This window comes from Chrysemys picta, chromosome 25 (genome assembly GCF_011386835.1).
Source record: "Chrysemys picta bellii isolate R12L10 chromosome 25, ASM1138683v2, whole genome shotgun sequence".
Classification (NCBI taxonomy): Eukaryota; Metazoa; Chordata; order Testudines; family Emydidae; genus Chrysemys; species Chrysemys picta.
The window spans coordinates 15099079-15124860 of NC_088815.1; the positions used below are offsets into that span (position 1 = coordinate 15099079).

General features: G+C 40.6%; 1 protein-coding gene across 2 annotated transcripts in view; it reads right to left on the reverse strand.

Moving 5' to 3' along the window:
- Window positions 1–25313, reverse strand: part of UPF1 (UPF1 RNA helicase and ATPase) — a 29173-nt gene extending 3860 nt beyond the window's left edge. The window contains exons 1-21 of one of the 2 annotated variants that reach the window (XM_005278978.5): window positions 24964–25313; window positions 17369–17511; window positions 16294–16383; window positions 15156–15323; window positions 14047–14227; window positions 12960–13121; window positions 12068–12152; window positions 11784–11882; window positions 11160–11268; window positions 9872–10031; window positions 9603–9721; window positions 9086–9250; window positions 8678–8792; window positions 7963–8106; window positions 7021–7234; window positions 6686–6803; window positions 4577–4733; window positions 3716–3858; window positions 1891–2065; window positions 598–679; window positions 36–197 (exon numbers count right to left, since the gene is read on the reverse strand). In XM_005278978.5, the coding sequence (XP_005279035.1) occupies window positions 36–197; window positions 598–679; window positions 1891–2065; window positions 3716–3858; window positions 4577–4733; window positions 6686–6803; window positions 7021–7234; window positions 7963–8106; window positions 8678–8792; window positions 9086–9250; window positions 9603–9721; window positions 9872–10031; window positions 11160–11268; window positions 11784–11882; window positions 12068–12152; window positions 12960–13121; window positions 14047–14227; window positions 15156–15323; window positions 16294–16383; window positions 17369–17511; window positions 24964–25167 (2995 nt within the window). In that variant the 5' untranslated portion in view covers window positions 25168–25313. Of the gene's footprint in view, window positions 1–35; window positions 198–597; window positions 680–1890; window positions 2066–3715; window positions 3859–4576; window positions 4734–6685; window positions 6804–7020; window positions 7235–7962; window positions 8107–8677; window positions 8793–9085; window positions 9251–9602; window positions 9722–9871; window positions 10032–11159; window positions 11278–11783; window positions 11883–12067; window positions 12153–12959; window positions 13122–14046; window positions 14228–15155; window positions 15324–16293; window positions 16384–17368; window positions 17512–24963 lie in introns of both variants that reach the window. The other variant, XM_024108168.3, reaches the window with a different exon arrangement.
- Between the last annotated feature and the right edge of the window lie 469 nt (window positions 25314–25782).

Below are 25782 nucleotides of genomic sequence, written 5' to 3' on the forward strand. Positions count from 1 at the left end.
CATGCTTTTTTGGTCTGTATTTAACGATTACATACCTGCGGCCGGTCCATTAGCCTGCCCAAAATATCCTGGTGGTGGCATTGGTGGCATCACAAGGTTGAAAGGGATAGGAATGTTCATAGCAGTGACGTGGCTGGGTCCAGCACTAATCATTCCAATTTGATCATGTGTTTGGAAGTACATGTTCGATGGGCGTCCTAGAAAAATTTAACAGCTTAGTTAACAGCTCAACGTTATTGTCTCTCTGGATTTTTTGTACTGCCAAAGCATTCCGTAGAGCAAGCTACAGATCAGCAACAGTCAAATGGTTAAGTCAGGGTTAAGTTAAGTTATGAAATAGTTTACACTAAAAGTTAATTTGGGATTTCTGAAATGCCACGTTTGCACGGTGGTCCATGCCACAATTAAATTTAGAAATCAGAGTTTTCATTGTAAAATTTTGCCCAAAGCAGTTTTGTTTGTACATGGTGAGAAGTTGTTTTTTACTTGGGAGCTTTCAAGAGAAATCTTAGCTCAGTATCAAAAAGTAAAGAACCCACCTGATGACTACATAATTGGAAAGTCAATAAAGGAGTTCAACTCCCACAACTTCCTTACCTTGACTGCTCCGGTCATAAACAGATCCTGGGATAATAGCTTCACGTGCATCATACATGGCAGTAGTCATGAAACGGGCACCCTAAAAACGTTACATGAAGTTAGACAATAAATCCTTACATTTAGAACCAATGTTGCAAACTGAAAAGCATGGCAACTTTAGAGTAAAGTTCTTCAGGGTAGGGACTGTGTTGGGTTACCTGTCAAAGTATCAAATTCATTTCAGCTTTAGATATATGCATGAAAAAGATCCAAATCTGCCATTGAAACCAGTCAGTTCATTTATTTCCAGTTGTTATTTTAAGTGTTTTTAAATTTAAAATGGGCTGGAGTTTCATGAGACTGACTCCATTTTACAGTTCTTATCACACAGTTCTCCTTTCATAGAATATCAGGGTTGGAAGGGACCTCAGGAGGTCATTAGTCCAACCCCCTGCTCAAAGCAGGACTAATTCCCAGACAGATTTTTGCCCCAGATCCCTAAATGGCCCCCTCAAGCATTGAACTTGCAACCCTGGGTTTAGCAGGCCAATGCTCAAACCACTGAGCTATCCCCCCCGCCACGCATGTGCTGTTCCTCATGACTTAGGGTATCACCACAACCCAATGACAAGAGTTATTTGTATTTACTGCCACTGATCCATATTTAGCTGAAGATAGTAGAACAAAAGCACATTTAAGCTTAATAAGTTTAGTCAAGTTTAGGAAATCTGACATTCCTACAGAATGCTTAATCTCAAAAACTACTGCCTACATTTAAAACCCTACACAAGAAAGATGAGGTTACTACAAAAAGGCTTCTCATCCAGTAGGGCTGGCCCTGGAAGCAGATCTAAAGAGGCAACCTGCTTGGTCACATCCCACCAGCTAAGGAAAAAACCCCACAGAAAAAACAGACCCAGCAAGTGAGGGAATGAGTAAGCTCCCTCCCTTCACTGCTCAGCCTCTGGATCCCAGGGCAGCTTTCACCTTTCCCTCATCCCACACAGGGCTCAGCTTCAGACCATAGGAAGCGAGGCTTCAAGATGCTATAGAACCAGCCCTGCAGTATCCTGAAGCAGTGCTGGCTCTGTCAAAGCACTGTGCAGGCAAGGGAGAGCAGGACATTCACTACCATCTCCCACAAAAGTCAGCCCCACCACCATCCGTTTCTCACTAGGACCAAAATCCCCTCTGGCCACAAACTTGAGATAAAGTGGGTCACAGGAAAATCTGACCATTTTACAGTCATGTTCCCCTTTCTCCCGTATATATTTTTTAAAAAGACAGACTAGCGGATTTGTAGTAACTTACTGGGTTGATGGTGTTGACAAGTTTACGGGGCTTGCTGAACTGCATAAGGCTTTCTCGGAGATTGTTTAGTGGTCCCTCTACCAGTACCTTCTGCTCCTTGTAGTAGTTCAGCAGGTGATTCCAAAGTGGTTGTTTAGACAGAGCTTTTGGGTTCCCAACAATAATTACTCCATATCTATGGAATATCAGATGGTCATATCAGATAAGTCAGAAGTCAACTGTAAAGCTTAATTTTAAGAAATTCTACATTAACCAAGTTAACATGACAAAATGCAGAATAAGATGTAGTAAGTTGCTCAAGTCGAGATATAGTCTCCCTCTATGTGCTGTAGCTCCCACTATCCTTATACGTATGAACTGCAAAGGGAATATAGTCCCGGCTCAAACTAAGGCCTCAGGTTCCTAGGCACACACCTGAGTGGCAGTTGAGAAGCAGGTTGTGTTCGTTTTATACCCTGCTTCCAGCTTTTCCCAAACCAGTGGAGTTCATAGAAACTTACTAGTGGTTGTTTCGTGCATACCACTCCCAAAAGATTGCCCTACAGGCCTAACAGATTACTTCTGTCTACAGCAGGAATTGTCAAGGAGAGAAAGAAGAGAAGGAGCATGTGGGACTGCAGAATGTTTAAATATGCTGCTTTTTGCTGTGGTAGTGAACATCTGTGCCTGCAATTAAACACTTACTGCCTTAAATAAGGCCTCTAACGGCTATGGTTTGGAAGAGGACAATGGAAGTGGGTGCAGCCTCAGATTAACTAGCTCCTTTCATTAGATGCCTTGATCTATTGCAAAGTCCATTAAGGTAAAGCCAAGAGACATTGATCCTGTGGCCAATATTTATCACAAAAAGACTTTATTAAGCCATACAATCCTTTAAGGAAGATTGCTGCAGTGATCTCATTATACCAGTAATGGTATGCTATATTGACTAGTTTAGCAAACAAATCTACTGTGTACTTCAACCAGATTAGTTTACCCCCCCCCCCAAAAAACTTTTAAAGTAAACCTGTGGGAAACAGTGAAACTGACAAAGCATCAATTTCACACTCCCCCACCCCTCAAGTGCCCCCCATGAGGCAAACTCTAGACCAGGGGTAGGCAACCTATGGCACGCGAGCTGATTTTCGGTGGCACTCACACTGCCCAGGTCCTGGCCACCAGTCTGGGGCGGCTCTGCATTTTAATTTAATTTTAAATGAAGCTTCTTAAACATTTTAAAAACCTTATTTACTTTACATACAACAATAGTTTAGTTCTATATTATAGACTTATAGAAAGACCTTCTAAAAACGTTAAAATGTATTACTGGCACGCAAAACCTTAAATTAGAGTGAATAAATGAAGACTCGGCACACCACTTCTGAAAGGTTGCCGACCCCTGCTCTAGACCCATTCACAGGAGAGAAGAACCCAGAGAAACAGTTCCTGAGAGAGAGGCAGAGCAGTCGAGACACCCCAGCTTCTGCTGACTGTTGGAAAATGGGGAGAAAATGAAAGACATGGAACTCCCTTTCTACTGCAGCAAATGGATGCAAGGAGGAAGGGGCATGTTTGCTTCAAGGTCAAACTCCTCCATCTACAAATAGGTCATTTTCTGACAATTTGTAGTCACTTGAATGTTAAAGGCATATGGACTAATGTAGTTTCAGTTGGTATAAGAGTGTTTCTAGAGATGCAGGAATCATTTTAACATTCCTGTTAGCTTACTCAGATGGTTCTGTTCATTCTTATGTTTTCAATAACAGTGTAATTTTTGTTGGGCAAGAGCTCATGTAAGTAATAAAAGTCTGCTACATCCATGCAGAGTATTATAATCATACTGCACCTTGCTCTGGTGAGAGCCACATTAAGACGTCTAGGATCATTTAAAAATCCAATTCCTTGGTGCTCATTGGCTCTTACACAAGAAAGGATAATAAAGTCCTTCTCTCGTCCTTGGAAAGCATCAACACTTGCGATTTCCACTTCCTGCAAAGGAGAACCACCATGTAAACTATTTGAAGCCCAGTGTAAGGAAGAGAACTATGCTAAGGATCAGTATTTTAAAGCATTTTGGCTGAACATCTCTAACCAACCCATCATTTTGCAAGCAACGTTGTTCTTGTGACATTAGTGGAATGATCGGATCAGTTAATGACTAAAAGCAGTTTCATTAAGGGAGAAAAAAACATTCTTGGTTTTAGAACAAATAGCATAACCATAATGCGCTGACATATAAAAGTTATCATTCAATAGCATACTAACATTTGTACCAGAAAAATAAATTATCCCCGCTGCTGCCAGACGGCACTGTGGACTCCCCACTATTCTGAAACACGGCTATTTTAAACAATACTAATCAGTGTTGCAGCTCTCAAGCCATCATACTGGAAAACCCAGATAACCGACAGAAATTAGATTTGCTCCTGCCAGGAACATTCCACTAGCCTATTTCCACCAAGGTCTTCCTTCAGTGGACGATATCGTCACAAAATGTTTTCAGTGTTACAAAAAAGGGCTTATAGTAAGTATACAGCTTTGGTCTCATTTGCAGCAATGACCCAAAAGTATAACAGTTGGTATACTACAGCCATTGTTGGAGAGCTGGTCTTTTCAAGTAAGCTGAAACTGGAATTTCAAAATATCTTGAAAGTGAAAAGAAGCCCAGAAATAAAGTCTATTGTGAAACCGTACAAAGATTCCATACCTGATAGAGTTTTGTATGCAAGGAACCACTGAACTGCATGTACTGTACCAGGTAAGAGCGCTGGCCCTCATAAGGAGTTATAATGCCAATCTGATCAGGCTTGGCACCAGCTTTCAATAACTTTGTAGTTATCTTTTCCACGTTAGCAGCTTCCGTCCTAGGAAGAGAGGTTTTTTGTTTTATTTTTGAAGTCACTAAACTAAAAATATTGCAGAAGTAAGTTAAATAAATAATAAGTTTAACTTGCTAAATACTTCTTGCAAATTATCAGGGTCTATAAAGGAGCAGGAGGGAGAGGGAGAAGCGGAAGGAGGAGGGGACAAGTGCCAGATTAAAGATATCCTTTTCCACTATACGTGTTTATTACTCTCACTCTTTGACCTATGTTATCAGACTGACACCTCCAAGAGAGAAGCCTTTTTTCTTCAGAAGCTAGTGTATTGGAGCCCAATACTTCCATACAGCAACTGATTGGAATTTGCTGCTGCAGTAATCAATTCACACTGTCACAGATCTGTGCTTGATATTGGCTTGCTTTTGAAAGTGAGAATATGTATCCACAGCATTACACAGCACACAAGTAAACTTAAATGGATATACAATTATTTCAATCTCTGGTGTTAGCAGGACTAAATACTTCTTTCCTACTGATTTAAAACAGTACTTTGGAGTTCAAATATCTGGACTAGGACAATTTTGTGTAACTCTATTCCATCACTTATGGTTACAGAAATTAATCTCATCTTAACGAGATGGAACTCTAACTTAGGCTCGTTTATACATCTAAGAACTTGTTTGCCCCCCCCCCCCCATCACCACAGTATCCAAGCACCTAGTTGTAGCTTAGTTGTAGCTAAATTAGCCCCCATCATACTGTATGTATAACCCCAACTATACATACAATATGATGGGGGCTAATTTAGCTACAACTAATCAGGAAAGAGATCTTGGAGTCACCGTGGATAGTTCTCTGAAGACGTCCATGCATTGTGCAGCGGCAGTCAAAAAAGAAAACAGGATGTTAGGAATAATTAAAAAAGGGATAGAGAGTAAGTCGGAGAATATCTTATTGCCTTTATATAAATCCAAGGTACGCCAGCATCTTGAATACTGTGTACAGAGGTGGTCTCCTCATCTCAAAAAAGATATACTGCCATTGGAAAACGTTCAGAGAAGGGCAACTAAAATGATTAAGGGGCTGGAACGGGTCCCATATGGGGAGAGATTAAAGAGGCTAGGACTTTTCAGCTTGGAAAAGAGGAGACTAAGGGGGGATATGATAGAGGTATATAAAATCATGAGTGTGTGGAGAAAGTGAATAAGGAAAAGTTATTTACTTGTTTCCCATAATATAAGAACTAGTTCCCATAATATAAGAACCAAATGAAATGAATGGGCAGCAGGTTTAAAACAAATAAAAGGAAGCAATTCTTCACACAACGCACAGTCAACCTGTGGAACTCCTTGCCTGAGGAGGTTGTGAAGGCTAGGACTATAACGGGGTTTAAAAGAGAACTAGATAAATTCATGGAGGTTAAGTCCATTAATGGCTATTAGCCAGGACGGGTAAGGAATGGTGTCCCTAGCCTCTGTTTGTCAGAGGGTGGAGCTGGATGGCAGGAGAGAGATCACTTGATCATTAGCTGTTAGGTTCACTCCCTCTGGGGCACCTGGCATTGGCCACTGTCAGCAGACAGGATATTGGGCTGGATGGACCTTTGGTCTGACCCTGTATGGCCATTTCTTATGTTATGTTCGCATCTTCCAAATATTATGAATTTAGCGACAAAAGTGCTCTGTGATAGGGGAATTTTTCATTTTACAGATAACCTCTGTGCCTCAGTTCCTTAAGTGATTTGCCCATGGGTCACAGTCTGTTCCCGAGCTAGGAACTGAACCCCAGTCAGGCTCTTGAGTCCCTCTCCAGTGCCTTAGACACAAGGTCATCCGTCATCCTTCCTATGAATATTAGGGGATCATTAAGGCTCTAAATATGAAGGCAGATGGGAAAAATTCCTAAGCACTTAAGTCTAATTGATTTTCAATGGGACTTAGTCACTACTGAAAATTTTCCCCACTTATGTAACATTAGCATTGAATTTTATTTACCTGTTTAAGTAAGAGGTGCCTGAACTGGCAATTTCTTCTTGACCCTGTGTCACATAGAAAAACATTGGCTTATCTGGCTGTGGCCACTGGAAATCAAAGCCCTTTTTCACACGGTCCGCTGAGGAGGAAAAAAATATAAACCAAAACATTCACAATGGTTCTTTAGCATCACATACCTTAAATGCACTGAGCAACTATTAAAATTAGATGCAGTCCAGGGTCAATGCCTCCTTTCCAACAAATGCAGTTAAGACATTCTATATTAATGAATCCCTCATTCTGATTCTCAGTGGATTGCATGTAAGTCAATTTGTTCTGTGTCAATTGTATTTTACCTGCAGTAACACCATTCTGGAGTGACCCCTCATAGAAGATGTTGGATGGAAAAGCACTAAGTGCAGGGTGCATACGATACTGCACTTGCAGGCGAATTGGACGGATACCCAACACCACAAGCCTCTCAAAAAGGGACTGAGACAGGCCTGCCTTCGCTGCTTTTTTACACATCACGACAGGACCAAGCTGGCAGTGATCACCAACAAGGATCAGCTGTATAAAAAAAAAAGAAATTCAACATTAACTACATAGTATAGACATCTTAAGCTCTCACGCAGATGTCCTAGCTGATGCAATACTAGAACAGACAGATTTCAAGACAGACTGAATGTATAGCATATTACTCTAAAATTATCATCAAGAATGCTGATGAGCTTCATATAGGCTTTATATCCAGTAATGAATAGCAGACCTCGTAGCCCAGTGGTTCTCAAATTGGGGATTGGGACCTCTCGGGGGTCTCAAGGATATTACGTAGGGGGTCGCGAGCTGTCAGCCTCCACCCCAAACCCTGCTTTGGCTCCAGCATTTATAATGGTGTTAAATATATAAAATAGTGTTTTTAATTTATAAGGGGGGAGGGGGGTCGCAATCAGACGCTTGCTATGTGAAAGGGGTCACCAGTACAAAAGTTTGAGAACCACTGTTGTAGCCCCTTAGAGTCATCCAGAGGTGAAGTCTCCGTCAGTACATGTCAATCACACTGAAACAAAGATCGCACTTTGGAAAGAAGACAATTTTATTGCTGTCACATAAAACAAAAAAGTTGTTTGGACCTGCAATAGGGAACTGTCTATCCAAAAAGTGGGGAGTTTTCACTCCCACAGGAGAACAAACAGGGAAAGCTGCAACAATCATTTTCTGTGCATTATAAGTAGCAAATAGATATCTGTTTGTATCTGCTTAGGAGTTCCATTATTTTTTAGATCAACCCTTCGTACCTGTTTGGCTCCCAGAACAACTGGCACCATACATTCTGGTTCAGTAGCCTGTGTGCTTTCATCTATTAAAATGGAACGAAACTGCATTTTTGCAAGTCTTGGGTCACCTGCTCCCACACATGTGCAGCAAATAACATCTGCATTCTGATAAACAGACAAAAACATGTATTTCAGCACCAGCACACTCAGTTACAAAATTTCAGTTATGAAAGGACATGCTAGTAAATACCGACCAAGTGTATATTAATAGATAATATTTTTATATGGAAAACCATGCAAGTTTTTTTAGTACTTCATTGTCTTGATCTAAAAATTGCAAGAGTGTTTTTCTAAAAGATCTGCTCTAGGAATTTTCTTCGGGGAAGTTCTATGGCCTGTGCTAGACAGAAGATCAACCTAGATGATCACAATGGTTGGTCCCTTAAGGCCTTGGAATCTACAAATCTGAAAGAATTCCCAAGTGGTTTACAATGATACACAGATCTCCACCTACCAGTGAAGTGTAGCCACCTCAGGATTGAAAAGAGGCAGCTATTTAAAGAGGGACATTACTTAATCACAGGTTGTAAACAAATTGTTATGCCTATATTACAAACACATGTAGATGGTTGTGGCCCTGCCCCAAAGAACATACTGTTTTAAACATTTACTTATCCAACCCTTCACTAGTCTGCAAAAAATGACAAGTCCTAACAAAGAGAAAAGGAGTCTGTACCATAAGTAATTCACGCTCTGCTGTTCGTTTCAGTGCACGATAGCGTTTCTCATCAGCAGATGACAATTCTCCAGTTTCATCTTTCAGCTGCTGCAGTTTCTGGAGCTCAGGCATACTACACAGCAAAGGAATTTGTCATCAAAACATAATCATGTTTTCTTCTTAAAATTCTAGTGTAAAACTCCTGATATTTGGGGTTCTAGGGCTCCCTTGAGCAGAATGGCAGTTGAGCAGTGGACTTTTTTTTTTTTTTTGGGCAGTTCACAAGGGACAACTGAACTCACATTATTTATTAAGTCATGGCTTACCCCCAATCTCTGCATTAAATTTAATGTAGTTTGCCATTCTCACGTGATAACCTACTGCAACACCAAGCCCCCAAGATATTTTTCTTGGACAACTTCTTACCTATCCATGTTTCTGATCTGGTTGTGCAATGCCAGGAAAGATACCGGAGAATCAATTGCCTCGCGGCTTTTAGCACACAGACGAACGACTTTTAGCCCTGTCTGATGGATCTTCTCAGTGAGCTGATCCACAGCTATGTTACTTGGGGCACAAACTAACACAGGCCTTAAAAATTAAACAGAAGAAAAAACTGATGTCAACACAAGTGCTGAGGAATTATAAAACTTTCCTAGAGGAAAAAAGCTAATCAAGACAAGATCAGAATCATCCAAAATCTGAATAGATCCCAAAGATAAGCTGTTCACACATGTTTTTCAAATTCAGCATTTTGAAAGTTTGTCAGGAGTGGCACACTTCTGGAAGAAATGTTCCAACTGCAGCAAGACAGCATTGTATTTTAAGTATATACTTTAACAGCTGTAGAATTTAATTTCTATTTATCAATACAGAATAAGTGTTTAAAGTATCACACAGCTTCAACATATAAAGTATTCAGTTATCAGTTAAAATTTCTTACCCATTGCCCTGCCTAGCTAAATGGTAGACAATAGTGGCTGATGTCACAGTTTTTCCTGTACCAGGGGGACCTTGGATAAGGCTCAGAGGACGCTGCAAGACAGTCTTTACAGCATAAACCTGAAAAAAGTTTTGCTATTTTAGCATATCGTTTGTACTTAATGTAGGTAAGCATAGTTAGGTTATCATACATTTTTTCACTCAAGTCTATAATCCTTGTATGTAAATCCTTTATGAAATTATGGCTGACAAGAGAAATGATAGGATTACCTGAGAATGATTGAGGTCAGGAAGTCCTTGCGCTGTAAAACGCTTTGGCAGCTGGCATTTAATAATCACATCTTCTACCTCATGACCTAACAGTTTGTGGTAGATGTAGCCAGACACTGAAGTTTCATCCACAGCAAATGTTTTTAAAGCACTCTGCATTCTGCAAGTGAAGACAGATCACAAAACATGAACTGAACGTATTCATCCACAAACTTCTGTAATGTGGAGGGGAATTAGGTACAAGATGCAACAAACTCAAAACCCCATTAGCTTAATAAGCAGGCTGGGGAGGAGACAAAACACTTTCAGCCTGGCAAACAGGGTTAGCCTTCTGTCATTCTGCTAGCAAAACCTGAGCTCCCTATGTTCTTAGCTACTGCTCTTGTGCAAGCGAACCATAGTGTGTTTCCAAAGGAGGAAAAACTCCAAGGAAGGCAAACACCACTACAGATAGTCAAGATTACTTTCCACACCCCCTGCAGGGTTTGAGGAAGAGTTGTGTTAAACAGGTTTCTTTTGGAGCAGCCTCACATGGCTCACAGAAGTCTGTAAATCAAAGTCTGAAGACTTTAGTGTCCCAATGATTACTAACTCCAAAGATTGCAGTTCAGATTTCATTGCCGTGTTCAGCTGTTAAGGTTTTAGAGACAAAGCTGGATACTTATATGCTACTGAATTGTTACATGATTTCACTACAAAGTGAAGGTGTGTTTGTAGAACAAACAGGCTAGCTGAAAGGAACCCTAGGTACATACTCAGGTTGCTAGCCTGCACTAAAGCTGGTGACACCACATCATCACTATTATTTTACCAGTGCTAGCTAGATTAAAGCTAGCATGGGTATGCCTATTCATGCTACAAGCACACCTTCACTTCCAGTGAAGACATATCCAAAATGGACTGAAGCTCTAGAGAATAACCAGAAAAGATAAAATTTGAGAAAAGGTTTGTGTCTCCTTTCTTTTACGTTAATAATATTCATGATACAAATCAATGTGCATTCAGAATGAGGTACACAAATGAGGAGTTCAATGACGCTTTTGAGATCAGATCCAGTTCTAAACAGAATACGGAGAAAAAATAATTCTCTCTGAAGCAAAGGACCTATATGGTCCCAATTTTGGTATGTGCACCTCATTCTCTCTCTGGAGGTGAATTTCATGAAACAGATGCAAAGTACTTCTTCCCCAGTAAAAATTCAAATTGAACTCCAGGAAAAAGTGTTTTGATTATGTCAAACACCTGCTGGTCTCTAAACTACTTTCTGAATGCCAGTAAATTTACGTACCTGTCAAATGAAGTGGACTTCCACACAAAATCCACTTGGAAGTTATGAGTAACCTCCACAGGTGCTCCAACACTGCTCCTCAGCTCAATAGCTATCTCATCACCATAATCTGCAGAGCCTTGTTAAGTAGTAATTTATCTTATAAATTTGGAATTTATTTTTCCACTTTAAAAATATTGGAAAGTGGAAATATAAGCAGATCCCTGGGCATCAGCTGGACAGTGATTAAAGCAGTTTAAAAGTTAATTTCCTTTCTTCCTCTTTTCCTATCTCCTGTGGGCAGATCATCTCAGGTACTCCTATGGACCCCCATTATTGTAGTGTTTGAGCACTGGCCAGTCGAATGTATTTATCCTCACAACCCTCCTGTGAGGTAGGGCTGTGCTATTAACCCATTGTACAGATGGGGAATTGAGGCACACAGAAGCTAAGTGACCTGCTCAAGGTAACGAGTACTTTACATGCACAAGTGAAAGAATTACGTTGGGATGGAAGCAACTCCATTTTCCTCTAAAGAACTGCCTCAATCCCCCTATCCCTGAGATCTAACTGATGAACTACTCAAGTCACGGTGCAGCTGAGTCAGTGAAATGATCTGCATCTCTAGAAAAAAGTAAAGGATACTATCAGGAACTTTAATAACATGACCAATTCCTTTCCACAAAGGGGCCAGGTCTCCTTTATATCTCAGGCAGATTTCGTCTCCCTGCATAAGACGCATATCTAAACAGAAGAACATTCAAGCAGTTATTTTTGAAGTCTGTACTGGTAAATCAACCCTCCAACAAATACAAAACTGATCTGTGCCCCAAGACAGACCATCAGACTGTATGCAATTTTAATGTTACTTACTGGTGACAACACACCTACCTCAAAACAATCTAAGAAGATATAACAGACATCATTACCTGAGTCAGTCTTTGGCAAAGTGAAGTAAGCAATTCTCTTCTTGTTCAAGCCCAGGTCCCATCTCACTGTGATGTTATCTTGGGTCTAAGTTGTAAAGAAAAGGCATCTTTTACTTTCTAAAAGAATTGTACCAGAGACGTTTCTTGACTATCCTCCTTTTCTATAATGCTCAGAACAGCCAAATATTTACAAACACTTAAAGAGAGTTTATACCATTTGCATAACAACTGTATTTCTACAAAACTGAATTACTTACCAGCAACTGGCACCATTGAGGTACTGAGCCATCATCTCCAATTTCTTTACAGTTTCTTCAAGAATGCTGCTTTTGGCCCCAAAGATGTTGAATTTCAGGCACTGTACATAAGCGTGTGCGCTAATCACATATGCCAGGTGTTTATGTGCCCCCATACGACACCCTAAGTTCCGCTGGGAGCCCATCTGAGAAATCCAAAACTGGCAGATAGGCAAGTGTGGTTCCATGGAGGAGATGACCCAACAGAATGCCAATGAAACTGGTAACAGTTCTCTCAAAGTTGGGATGTCCTCCACAGAATCACATTCTCTAAAGACTAAGGAGGAGATTCCCTCTCAAAGAAGGAAGGAGAGACTAAGGATTCAGACATGTTTCAAAACCCAGTAGCACCACCACTGTTGCTTTCTGTCACCCCCCTGCTTCCAATCTCTTTAAATTCTGTGTGATCATTTTCCATCTATCTCCCATGGTACAAGTAATGATAATGGTGACAGTTGCTACTGTAGTAAAGCTACGTTTATTTCACTTAAGTCTTCTCTTTTCTATTGTTAGGAGCCAGGTGTTTCATGTTATCAATTTGAACTGCTTACTAATAACTAAATAATAAGCATCTTTCAATGTTTCAATCACACTACCTGGGACTCCTTGAGTTTCTTGTCGTAATCTGCTTCAAGCTTGACTAGAGGTCCAAAAATATTTTGGTATTGATAAGCATCCTCATATCTAAGTAAGACATGCTGCGGTTCTTCATCAACACCAGGTTTTTCCAAGTCTTCAAGGGTTGCAGATGGATTTTCCTAGAATCGGGAAATGGTACATTAAGTTCTAAGGCATGAGATCCAGAACATCAAGCTGATCAGACTTTCGTTGTCAAAGCTGAGATAAGAGTAGTAAACGCTACAGGGAGAGTAAAGGAGATTTTTAAAATTGTTTCAGACTAAAAATTCTGTCCTCTAAAAAGTGACTAGACATAGCATCACGGGGTTCCTCATTTACCATCATCTGACCTCTGATCAGCTTTGTTTTTTATGTTTGTTTTTTAAACTGTTATCCCCGCAAGCTCGGACTTGGACATGAAAGTTAAGTTGTGTTCTCTGGGGCAGACACCACTATCAATAATAAATCACCTAAGGCAAAATTCTGGCCTCAATTAAAACTGTGCAAACTCATTAAAGTTGCTCTCACTTAGTTGGGTTGTCTCCGAACTGCTATTAGATGTTAAAGTTTGTCACTGAAGTTAGAGAAGACTGAATACCAAGAGCAAATTGGCATCTCCTTACTCAGATATTTGTATATAATCATTGCTTAGAATAGAACTGAACTTTAATCTAATGTGTTAATACAGGTAAGGAAATTTGGTTTTACAGATACAGTTTAAACTGGCGGTGTCCTTTCAATGTTAAATGATAGAGCGTGTTGGAATTTTGTGATCTACTCAAAAATGCAGAATACATAGCATTATCCACTCTTAACCAAACAATCCTTTCTTCCATCTGATTAGTAATCTCCCAAACCCTCGCGCTCATGAACTGCTATCCTATGTCCAGTTTGTCAAGACTCTGGATGGTCAAGTCGGTGTGGGGAACATGTCTGCATGAATGTAAAAGGCTGTGTAAATCTATGGCATAATACAAATGGTTAATAGTGAGGTCTCTCCCACCATGATTAAATACACAGAATTTAATATTTGGCTACACATTCCTAATTTAGAGTGGCACATACCTTCCAGAGTTCTTCCAGTTTGTTAATTTGTTGAGCTGTAATCTGACGTGCTCTCAACTGCTCCTGTTCAGAAGGAATCTTTACCAGCCAGGAAAGGAAACAGCGGTCTTGGATAAGAGGCTGCCACTGTGAGCTGTCCCAATTAATATCCTTTAAACTGCTCTGACTGGCACACGGTTGCCTGCACAATCAAGATATTGATAATGAATTTAAATTAGACAAGTGTAAAAACAAATTTACCCATGCGAAGTTATGCTTCTGAAGTCAAATCTTTCAGTATTTTCAAAAATTACATTGGGCCAAGAGTCCACTATGATTAGGTGCTGCACTTGCCACTATGATATCATGGAGATGAGTGCTCTCAAAATATTCACGAATGATATTGCATCACTTTGACAATCCTACCATCTAAGGTAGCACGTTCCTAAGAGTGTTTGCCTCTGATTCAGTTACTGTTCATTAGGATGGCATACAGAACAGAAACAGAGGACTATTTCTAATATGCCATTACATAATTAAATAAGAGAGTAGAAGCTTACCATAGAAATGGATCTTCTACTGCCAGATAAATAGCAAGCTATAGCATTTATCAGATCTAGTAGAGACCATGACTTCATGACTATGTTCTGTTACAGGACCATTTTCAATTTAATATACGATTACTCTGTTCTTGAACAGCTGTAATCTTATGGGCTGAGAGAAGTCCTGTCAGTCTGAACCACAGTACACCACTCTAGTTAGAGGTTAATGTGTCAGCTTCCACCTAGAAGTGTTACTTTGGTATATCTGACATAAAATTATTCAAAAGTTTAATGTGTTTAATGAAAGGAAAGACTCACTGCCTGAGACTCCCTTCATAAAACTAGGATGAATTCCCAGAATAATAGAAAATGTATTTATTCTAGTATGGCTTGGAAAATGTTATTTAATACATGAAGCCTAAGCACTCACCCACAAAGTGCCTGATGACAGCTCAGAATGCAAGAACCATTTTTGGTATTAGGTGAAAACAGGAAGTATTGCCCTTTAGAAATACATGAGGCTATCCCATCAAATTCTACTCTGCTTTAGCCTTTATTTGAACTCCCCCCAAAAAGCGATTCTCTCACCTGCACAGTAATACGACTACCGAGTCAGCCTTAGCTGGAATGAAGCCAAGGAGGAACACATTACGACAGCCACAATTATAACACTCCAAGACCGTCTCCCCCAAAGGACCATCTTTGTGAAGAGTTACCTCTTTACACTTTGCCCTCACGAGATGATTTACAATGTGGCTGAAACCAGAACACACACAAGTTCGTATACGATTAATGCAGAAAACAATTCTGGTCACTAGACTCAGTTTTAATCCTAATTTAAGACAATAGAACAGCTCAGTTAGCACTAAACACAAAGAATGTCTGTTACAAATACTTGCTATTTTCGCCAACAGAAGAAGTTAACCACTAGCACTTCACTCAGCTGATCTAGGGTTTGGTCTACACTAGGAATTTATGTCAGTATAACTATGTCGCTGAGGGATGTGGAAAATCCACACGCCTGAGTGACAATTATATGGACTTAACCCCTGGTGTAAACAATGCTAGGTCAACAGGAGAGCTTCTCCCACTGACATAGCTACCGCATCTCAGGGAGGTGGAGTACCTACACTGACAGGAGAACTTCTCTGAGTGTAGGCAGGGTTTTCACTAAGCGCTGCAGCTACTCCGCTGCAGAGATGTAAGTGTAGACAAGCCCTTGGATAGATGTGAAGAAATGACTTGGCTCCCAGGGAAACCGCACATTTTTTAAAAAAATTACTAGTAGTTAAGGATCTGGGGCTTCCTTACAGATCAACTGCAGGGCAAGAGCAGCAATTATGGATGCTGCTGAACAACAGCAGAGGAGAGGAAACAAAGTTCATTTAGTAGACAAATGACCAATGAAACTATTGCTAGCTTCATTCAGACAACGCTCCTAAGTCACTGACTTTGAGGAGGTGATGGGTTCCTTGGTATGTGCTGGTGATAATGGGAAGATTGGATGGGGAAGGAAGCTAAAAGCTCACATGCAGATCCACAGAGCAAATTTCTTTAAAAAAAAGGTTAATTGTGCATGTTAAAAACTCAAGTGGATGTTTAAAAGCCAACCTTCTTTTGGAGTCAACAATCACATGAGAAAATGAAGTAGGCTGCATCAGAAACCTAATTTGTTTTCTCTATAAACAGAATTTATTATTGCCATTTCTGTCATTTAGTCACTTACCTGCCAGATGTATTTCCACGCCCATTACAGAACCACTTCTTGCTGGTATTGCAGTAAACCACACAAGCTGGGTCATGGATACCACAGTAACTAAAATCAAAGAGAGACAAGTAAAAATAATCAGGTAACTGTTTACAGGAATGTTCAATTAAAAATGCACAGACCATTCACTGTATTATAGACATAAGCTGAAACTGGCAACTAGGTGTGAGATGGGTTAAACTATTATTCCATACTCTTAATTTTCATTTTGACAGAATCTTCGCAATGCTCTGCAATTCAGCCTTTAAACCACCAAGTCAGCCTCAGTCACTTCCATCCAAGTTGCACTAACTACATTCTCATTTTGAGGTCAAACATCTCCCAGTTTTAATTTAATAAATATTTTAGCAGCTGAATTTATATTACAGGGTTCTTTGCCTCATGTATTATGTATATATTGCCTCGCCAGAGGCCACTATTCCTTGCTAAGATACTGTGTTACAATATGCAGAAACTGCAGTGGACTAGTACGGTTAGTATATAGGTTAAGCTATGTACCTGCTGCTTGTATGCTAATTGAGCATTTGTGTATTTTACTACACAGGACTCAAGACTTCAGTTGGTCACTTCTATAGAGTACCGCCCATCCAAGGCCTTCAGAACATTTTACAACCATTAAATTAGTCCTCAACACCCCTGAAAGCTGGGTAAATATCCCCACTTTACAGACAAGCAATTGACTTAACCTGTCAATTTCCCAAAGATTACAAATCAACAGCAGAGTTGGGATTAAAGCTAAAATCCTAATTTCCATTCCTGTGGTTAACCAATGGACCGCAGCTTCATTTAAAGGCAGAAAGAAGGTTATTTGTGTTGGGTACGAAGGAAGTACTTCGCTAAAAGGCATACAAAATGGCTCTCAAACTTATTAATTTTTAAGTTTGGCGACAGTGAAACAGGATATATTTACACCAATTCCAATGTCCTTTTGATATTTATTGGGTATACAGTATCATTAAGATTTATAGTTTTCAATGTGATTACTTAAGCCTAATTGAGGCTCCCTCTGAAGTTCATGAAGATCTCAGACTACCTGCAAGCGTGCACAGGAAGATCCTTGGTGTAATAGGTATCTTCTTCATCTTCTTCAAAGTTTAATTCTGCAAGCAGTTGACTGGTTTTAGCTACATTATCATCCACTGCACCATTTTGGAGTATCCCATCAGGACCATTAACCTAAAAAAGAAATTTGATGATATAAGTTACATAGTTAATGCCCCAGTTATAAGTAATACCCCATGCCAGAAAGACTGGGGTTGGGGCACTAATCTACTTCACAAATGCTTATGATAATATAACAAGTTTTTGAAAGGGTCTAATTTGGAGAGAAAAGTAGTTGTAAGAAAGGATAATATTGGAGTATACAGTGGTAACAAAACAAACATTGACTGATATGAGTCTATATGTGAGATGCTAGAATTATCCAATAAAATAAATATGGAAAGATTAAGAATATAGATTGGTTGCTGTTCTGCCCATAGTCAGAATTTACTCAAATCACAAATTATGCTCAAACAATTATATAAGTGTCAAATCTTTTTTTTTTCCGTCCCCCATAGTTTCCTACGGATATTTACCTGAAAATAGGATCTTTATTTGTCTAGGTCCTCCCCCCGCATCTATTTCTGCTGTTCCTGGCCCACAAGGCCATAATCTTTTGTCTGGCATATCAAAATTATTGATTCCATTACATGAAGACATCAATGAGTAAATGAATTCTTAAACAAAAATAACCTGTTTTTGTAAGTCTAGTTAAAAAATGAGAGAAGTACAGAAAATAGATTTAAGCAAAAATTGTTTCTAAGCATATTATCATTCAAAGCTACCCAGGAGTGTGTCTCATGCTCTTTAACAAAAAGTACTTAATGCACAAATGCAGTAATATTAGCTATATAACATACTGCATCACAAAATACTGTGCATATTAGATCGGGTAAGAAAATGACTATACATAAGACATTTTTCAAGCTAGTTTTAACTATTTAATGAGTCTTCCAATTCAAAACCCAAATAATAGCTTTATATCACTATAAAAAAATCCAAGACAAACTCTGCAAGACTCAGTCTGAACAGACAGCCTAGCCTGTCTGCCAAGTTTCAGAGAAACATGATTTCAAAGATCCAGAACAACAAAGCCTGTACAACAAGAGTGATGAAAGGACTGCTCTACCCCTTCACTAATGGAGCACTATTCACTACTACCATGCAGTTCTGCAACACTGACCCAGGATGTGTGTCAGCAAAGTTAATGCTCCAAATCTCAACCTTATGCATGCTACAAATATATTTTGTCCCTTTTATGCTTATGTAACATTAGCTCCTCAGACATTGGAGATAAGCACAAAGAAAATGTATGCAATAAAATGATCACACTTTCACAGGTATTTACAATGCAGTAGCTGAATTACCCCTTCTCCCAGCATCTTTGTAGTGCTTCAGGTTTGGGTGCTTGTTACTAGTAATGAAGGTCATCATGAAAAGAATCTGACTCAATGTATCAGATTAAAGCAGCCATTGCCACATAGAGTTATAGGTGCTCTAGTTTAATTCCCGTGTCAATTATAACATTTAGAAAGCAGATAAATAATTAGCTTGTCATACGCTCATGCAAACTGGCTCAGCTAATATATTGGTGTCAAAAGCCAGGATGTATGTCCCAAAAAGCTTTGTCCACCCCACCCACATATCTGACCTATTATCTTGTAAGAAAGACCACCCCACAGGCAGGTAAGGAATAACACAAAGAGGAATACTGCTTAATCCCAAATCCACCTTCAGGTATGAAGTCTGGGAAAACAAATACCACAACGTGAGCATATTGATTAGCATAGGCTTAATCAACATAACATTTTGGAACAGTGCTATTGGCGAAAGTTACTCCAAGAAGACAGACACTCTCAAGGGACATATGATATAATTAAATTCTTCTATGGGGATTAGGTTAATTAGACTGGATCAGGCAAATGCATGACAAGTATTTGCCTCTGAATGTCATAGTAAAGGGAAGTTTCCCACTAAAGGGAAGTTTAATGCTTAAGGTTTGGTCTGTGTGAGGCCCAAAGTTTGGATATTAATTTAATATTTTAATGTGTTTACTGAGTCAGACATTTAATGCAAAGTCTATTCTTGATATCTATTTTTACCTTCAAATGATTTCTTTAGTTCCCTTAGACAATGAAATATGCATTTCCACAGAGAAACTTGTTACCGCTATCCTCATGACAAGATGGTAAACCTTAAAAAAAATGAAATCCAAAAAATGCTGGCTTCTGACCTATTTCTAAGTTTCTTCAGACTTTTGTTGTCCCCATTAATAAACTCAAGGATTTTCTGAATAAACCTCTCTGCAGTCCGAGCAAAACCAAGACCAAGGACAGACGGAGGCACATTCTTTCTAGACTTCATATTAAGAGATGAAGTGCTGTCTGAACACTACATATCTCAGTGAAGTAGCCTTAGTTTTTTCCAGAAGTATTGCAAGAGCTACATAAAATTAGAACAAAATAAATCTGCTTCATTGCATGCCTCTCATCTAGATATCCAAGTACCCCATAGTTAATTAACACCCAATTCCAGAGTTAATCTCAAAAGCAAGTAAATTCTAATTTACAAAATACAATTTAGAATGGACTAACACTTGCAAGCTAAAAATGTATCAGGTGTGGTACAAGGCACAGGGCCAAGCACCTTCAGCCAACCTAAAAGTATGAATATTTAGTGTAACTACCTCCTCAAAAGTATTGCTTTTATTTAAAAGATTTATAGTCAGCCCAGCGGCTTAAAGAGTGCTGCTTATATGAGGAATAATGGTTCATAGAGGAAAGAAGAATTCCAGCGGCCACAGGGATTGCAATACTGAACAACAGCATGTCAGACTGACTCCAAAGACAGACAAATCCAAACTTCATCAGCTAAATGACTGAACAACAGTCCCCTGGAAGACATAGAAAGATAACTGGTAACTTCCTTAAATATATAGTGCAATTTTGTAACTAAAATATCATTAAATGGTCATGAAACATGACAAAAAAGAGTATTCAGATCTTCAAATAATTTGAATTTCTTACAGTACAAATACTGAGCACATACATGTGCACTTTGAATGTAAATGGCCTAAATTCAAAAAGCAATTATATATTAAACTTGTCAATTGCCTTGTCTGTAATCAAACTGTTTGGAAGCTTATATAAATTTAGATGTCAAAGTGGATAATTAGCTTCTGTGGAACTGCACAGGTTTTCATTTTAAAGGACAGTGAAATTAAAAGTATTTCATCAGCTAAGAGCAGAGTTGTGCCGTACTCCTGCAACAACTGACCACAACAATTGGCTATCAGCTACACCCAAGATATCATACAGAGCTTCCATCCTTTCAGAACTTTAGGTGTGCATGATGTCACCTGTTGCTAGGTACAAATAGTAGCCTAGACTCGGGGCTTGGCAGGCAAGTAACAAGGAAGTGATTCAACTATTGTTTTAAAACCTTCTTGTAATTTTAGCCTATATACACATATTGTTAATGATCTGGCACAAATTGTTTATTAAAGAAGTCTTGTGTTCATCTTAAAAAATGAATTTAGCACCCTAGTAATAAACATTTTGAAAGATGGGGGCTTAGCCAATAAAAATACTGACACCACAAAAGAGCTGGTCTGTCCTTCAGCATTTTTGTTCTCTTCCCTTGCAAAACTGATCAGCAACACTTTATCAGACTCAGGAGACAAAATTACAGAGCAGCATTATTCTGTTTGGGTAAAGTAGCTGAAAGATTCTTTGAATAGAGGCTTCTCCTGAATATATTACTTCTCAAGTCAGTGGTAACAAAATATCACGGAAGTGCCATTCTAAATTTCTGAAGGGGGGGGGGGGGGAGAGAACCACACTGTCTGGCAATCTTCTGATCTACACACAGGCATAAATGTATCCACTTATTGCCCTTCCACTTATATGGTAGGTACCAAACTTAAAGCTACAGTGGGATAAATACTAATGACGTAAACAAGTATATGGAACTCTTCCAGTATTCAGATAAATAGGGTTCATTTCAGGCTACGGGTCTATGTACTGGGTGCAATACCCATTCCAGCACTACATGGTTGTTGTCCCCAGGACAGGACAGCGTACTGTCCCATCACAAGTATTTATTTTTTAAGCATCCAGAAATGTGCTAGGCCTTCCCAAAACAGAGAACCCCAAACAGCACACAATCTAAGTTTAATATGATACAGAAAATGAGGATCACAAAACATACAATGGTAGCAGTCATCAAACCATGGTTGCTCAGTAAGATGTACAAGTCTTAGGACACTTGGGCTTTGTCTACCTAGCATATTATAAGGTCTGATGTTAACTAAAACATGCTTACGTATTTTAAAAATTAGTGTAGACAAGGCACACTACTTTTCTACTCTAGGTGCTTACATGGCCCCATTAATATAGTACTGGAAGACCTCAATCTTTAATGTTTATCCTCAAAACACCCCTGTGAGGTGAGGTAGAACTATTATCCCCATTTTGCAGATTGGGAACAGACAGAGAGGCTAACTGATTTGCCCCAGGTCACAAAGGAAGTCTGGTAAAGCAGAGAATTGAACCCAAATCTCCCATGTCTTAGGCTAGAGCCCTAACCACTGGCCCATCTTTCCAGATGTGGTCACTCAACCAGTTTAGCACATGAGAGAGACAGTATGCCTTGTCTACACGAACCTTCAAAAACTTGTTAGTATTAACTTTACATTACAAATTTAAATGCTAGTTTAGAGAATGCTGTGAAGAGGGGAAATGGACAACAAACAAGTTGTAAGAAACAACAGGGGTAAGACAGCAAATAGAAGCTATAGTGACAAGATCAGAAACATCATAGTGCATCTAAAAAGGCCAGTTATGTACGAGCTACAGGTGGACAGCTGAATCGCACTGCTGATCCCTTACACCTTTTGTCAGTGGTGGGACACCAGCCGACTTCAACAAACACTCAAATTTATGGTTTAATACACATTAGAGAAAGAAAGTCACGATGGAGAGAAGGATCAATTGCCTATACTTTGTTAGAAGAGTGAGCGAAGGAAACATATTTAACTCTCTCTCTCTCCTCCTAACACCTAGGAATTAGGGAGACATTTGAACATTACTCCATAGCAAGTAAACAATGTGCGCATATTTAAAAATAAGATTAAACTGGATTTAATGAAGTGAAAAAATACTTAAAGGTGATCAACTTTCAGGCCCTGTAAGTTATTTTTTTTGTTACTTCTCTTGCACAGACAGATTACAAATTTATGTATCTACTTAAGGCAGGAAAATATTTCCCAGAAGCCTTTGGGAAAGACCCTGATCTATATGATCACAAGTTGAGTCTGCTAAAATGTACAGGACTGGACAGCTACATAAGAAGATTAGGAAAACTAAGGAGATCTATAGTTCTTGCTATATTGTGGTTCAAAAGGAACATTGCCTATACAACATCTAAAAAAAAAAAAAAAAATCAAGCTGTGAAACAAGTATTTGAAGGCAAAATGAGTATCAAGAAAAATACGACAGCTTGTAAAAGCTTCTTAAAACATTGTTTCAGCAGCTTGTTAAAGAGATATAAAAACAAGTTTTTCCACAGGATGGCTATAGATTTTATCTGTCAGTAAGTATCTAAACATACTGTACATAGGAAAACAAATGTAGAAGTTAAAACCTTTCTAACCACATGTTTAAAGCAAACTGTATTTGGTCTTAATCCTCAGTCAGGGAATTTTAGCATCTGTAAGACTCGTAATCAGAAAAATCTGAAGGGAATATTACCCAGATGTTATAGAACTACGAAGTATAATTTGTTTAGAAACTTACAAAAGACTTTTGAAGACTTTTGGGAGGACAATATATGATATTAGTATGGTTCTCTCTTGTAGGATGTGTGATTATTTCTATACATGTAGAAGATTACTGTATAGGTAATCTAACTGGAAGGTTCTATACAAAGAGCATGCAGATAAGATGATAACTGAGTGAAGCATGAAAAATTGCAATGTTGTTAATCTTTTCCCCTCTTATTTATTAATCTTCTATAAAAAATAAGTCCTCTGTCTAGATATATGCAACTTGGGTTTTTGCTAAGATTTTATATCAGAGTGCATGAGTAAAGAGACCAATAAAGATGAACTGAGAATCCTTTTAACTGCCATGACTTGAGTTCAGGAGTCTGGGTTTCTCTTACAACAGAACACATCAAGAACACCAAAAACAGCTCAGGGAGTTGCACCCCCAATTCTGCCTTAGGCAGCTGTCAATTGTAGGAGAGAACAGAACTCTGAATATAAGTCTTCATAAGTAAAGGGAGAAATGAAAGCGCGCACAATATTCTTGAATCTTAAATTTATTTTAATAGCACTTCAATTCACCTTTTAATTCGCATTTTAATCTGTACATTGTTTACAAACAGCTCATTGTTGGTACTGGGATTATATCAGTATTTGCTCGTCTATGCAGTTTGTCCATGCAGTTAACTAATTTGCATATTCTGTGATCTTTTTAAATATTACAGCAAATTATGAAGCTTCAGATTTTTTTTTAAAAACAGCAATGTAATTTTTTTGCCACATACAGAGCCATAAAATCTAAATTAATGTTACCCTCAATTATAGTATTTCATTGTGTACATCAAAAAGAACAGGAGTACTTGTGGCACCTGAGAGACTAACAAATGTATTAGAGCATAAGCTTTCCGAAGAAGTGGGCTGTAGTCCACGAAAACTTATGCTCTAAGCAATTTGTTAGTCTCTAAGGTGCCACAAGTACTCCTCAAAAAGAACAGGAGTACTTGTGGCACCTTAGAGACTAACAAATTTATTAGAGCATAAGCTTTCGTGGGCTACAACCCACTTCTTCGGATGCATAACTTCCACTTTTCTTTCACTCACTATTCCAAGAAAATCCTGGTTTTCCTTCTTTTCCAATATCAATAAAAACACCACACAAGGTTAACACTCAGTGGTATATTAACTGCTATCACATTTCCCTAACTATATTTTCCATTTTGCCGATGACATTCGGAAAGCCTCTGAACTTCAATCCCAGGTTGTGACAGGCACACACAGGCAAGCCCACAACAAACCAGCTTAGCAACAACGCAATTGGAAACGAGGAGTTTAGAAACACGAACTGGTTTCCAGAAGGGGTTTCCTCAAAAATAAATCTCAAAGCTGGGAAGTGATACGTCGCAGGATTTTTCGTTGTTTTGCATGAGCGGCCAAAGCTCGCTGGGGGTTCGGCCAAGTGCTCCCCAGAACGACACTGAGCTCCCGCAGGAAGTCACCAACTCTTCATGATGCAACCGTGACACCGGACCCTGTCTCCGGGGCTTCCCTGCCCCGCCATGTGTTTTCAGAGGGGAGAGGGGCACAGGCCCCAGCGCTGCCCTCGCCCCCAGCTCTCTGGCGGGGCGGAGAAGGCGAACGCGCCCAGGTGGAGAGGAGCCGCCACGCCCGGCCCATGCCGAGGTGGGGCCGGGGTCTCCTCTCCCGGGCGCCACCTGCCCACCCGGGACCCCAGCCCAGCTCTGGAGCTGAGCGCAGCCCATCTGGGGGGAGGGGGGACAGTCTGCGCGGCCGGCCCCCCACGGCCACTCCCAGCGCGGACCCACCTGTGCCTCGATCGGTCCGGGCGGCCCCTGCCCCGGGCCCGGCCCCCCGTGTCCGGGCCCGGGCGGGGTCTGGGTCTGGCTGGGGAGGGTGAAGTCGGTGAACTCGAACTCGGAGCCCTGCGTGTCGGCGCCGAGCAGCTCGGCCTCCTCGGTGTCCAGGAAGGTGAGTGTCTGCGAGCTGGGGCCGTACGCCTCCACGCTCATGGCGGCGGCGAGGAGCGGGCCCACCCCCCCCTCCGGCCGGCGGGGCCTCGCCTCACGGAGCGACGCGAAGCCCTGGATGGGCCGCGCGCACCGGGCCGCGCGACGAGCCGGACGCCAACGAAGCAACCGTCGCCTCGGCCGGACGCAGCCGAATCAACTGGGTCGGGCCGCAGCGGGAGCGATGCCGAGGCGCTAGGAGCGGAACAGGCCGGCCGCCGCAGCCGCGCGCCAGGCCTGGGTGACGCGGAACGCACAGGGGCGACGACGCGGCGCGCCCCGTACGCGGGGAGCCGTGACGTACGCACGCACACCCGGAGGGGGGGAGGGAAAGGCGCGGGGGGTGGGGCCCGAGCGAGGCCATAACCGTAGGCCACGCCTCTCAGGGGGTGGGACCCTGTCACTCCCCCCCCCAGGCAGTGGTGGGGGTGGGGGAGGTCTCTCGCTGCCCCATGGGTGGGGGGAGGTCTTTAGCTGCCCCCATAGGCAGTGGTGGGGGAGGGGAAGGTCTCTCGCTGCCCTATGGGTGGGGGAGGAGGTCTTTAGCTGCCCCCATAGGCAGTGGTGGGGGAGGAGGAGGTCTCTCGCTGCCCCCCCATGGGTGGGGGAGGAGGTCTT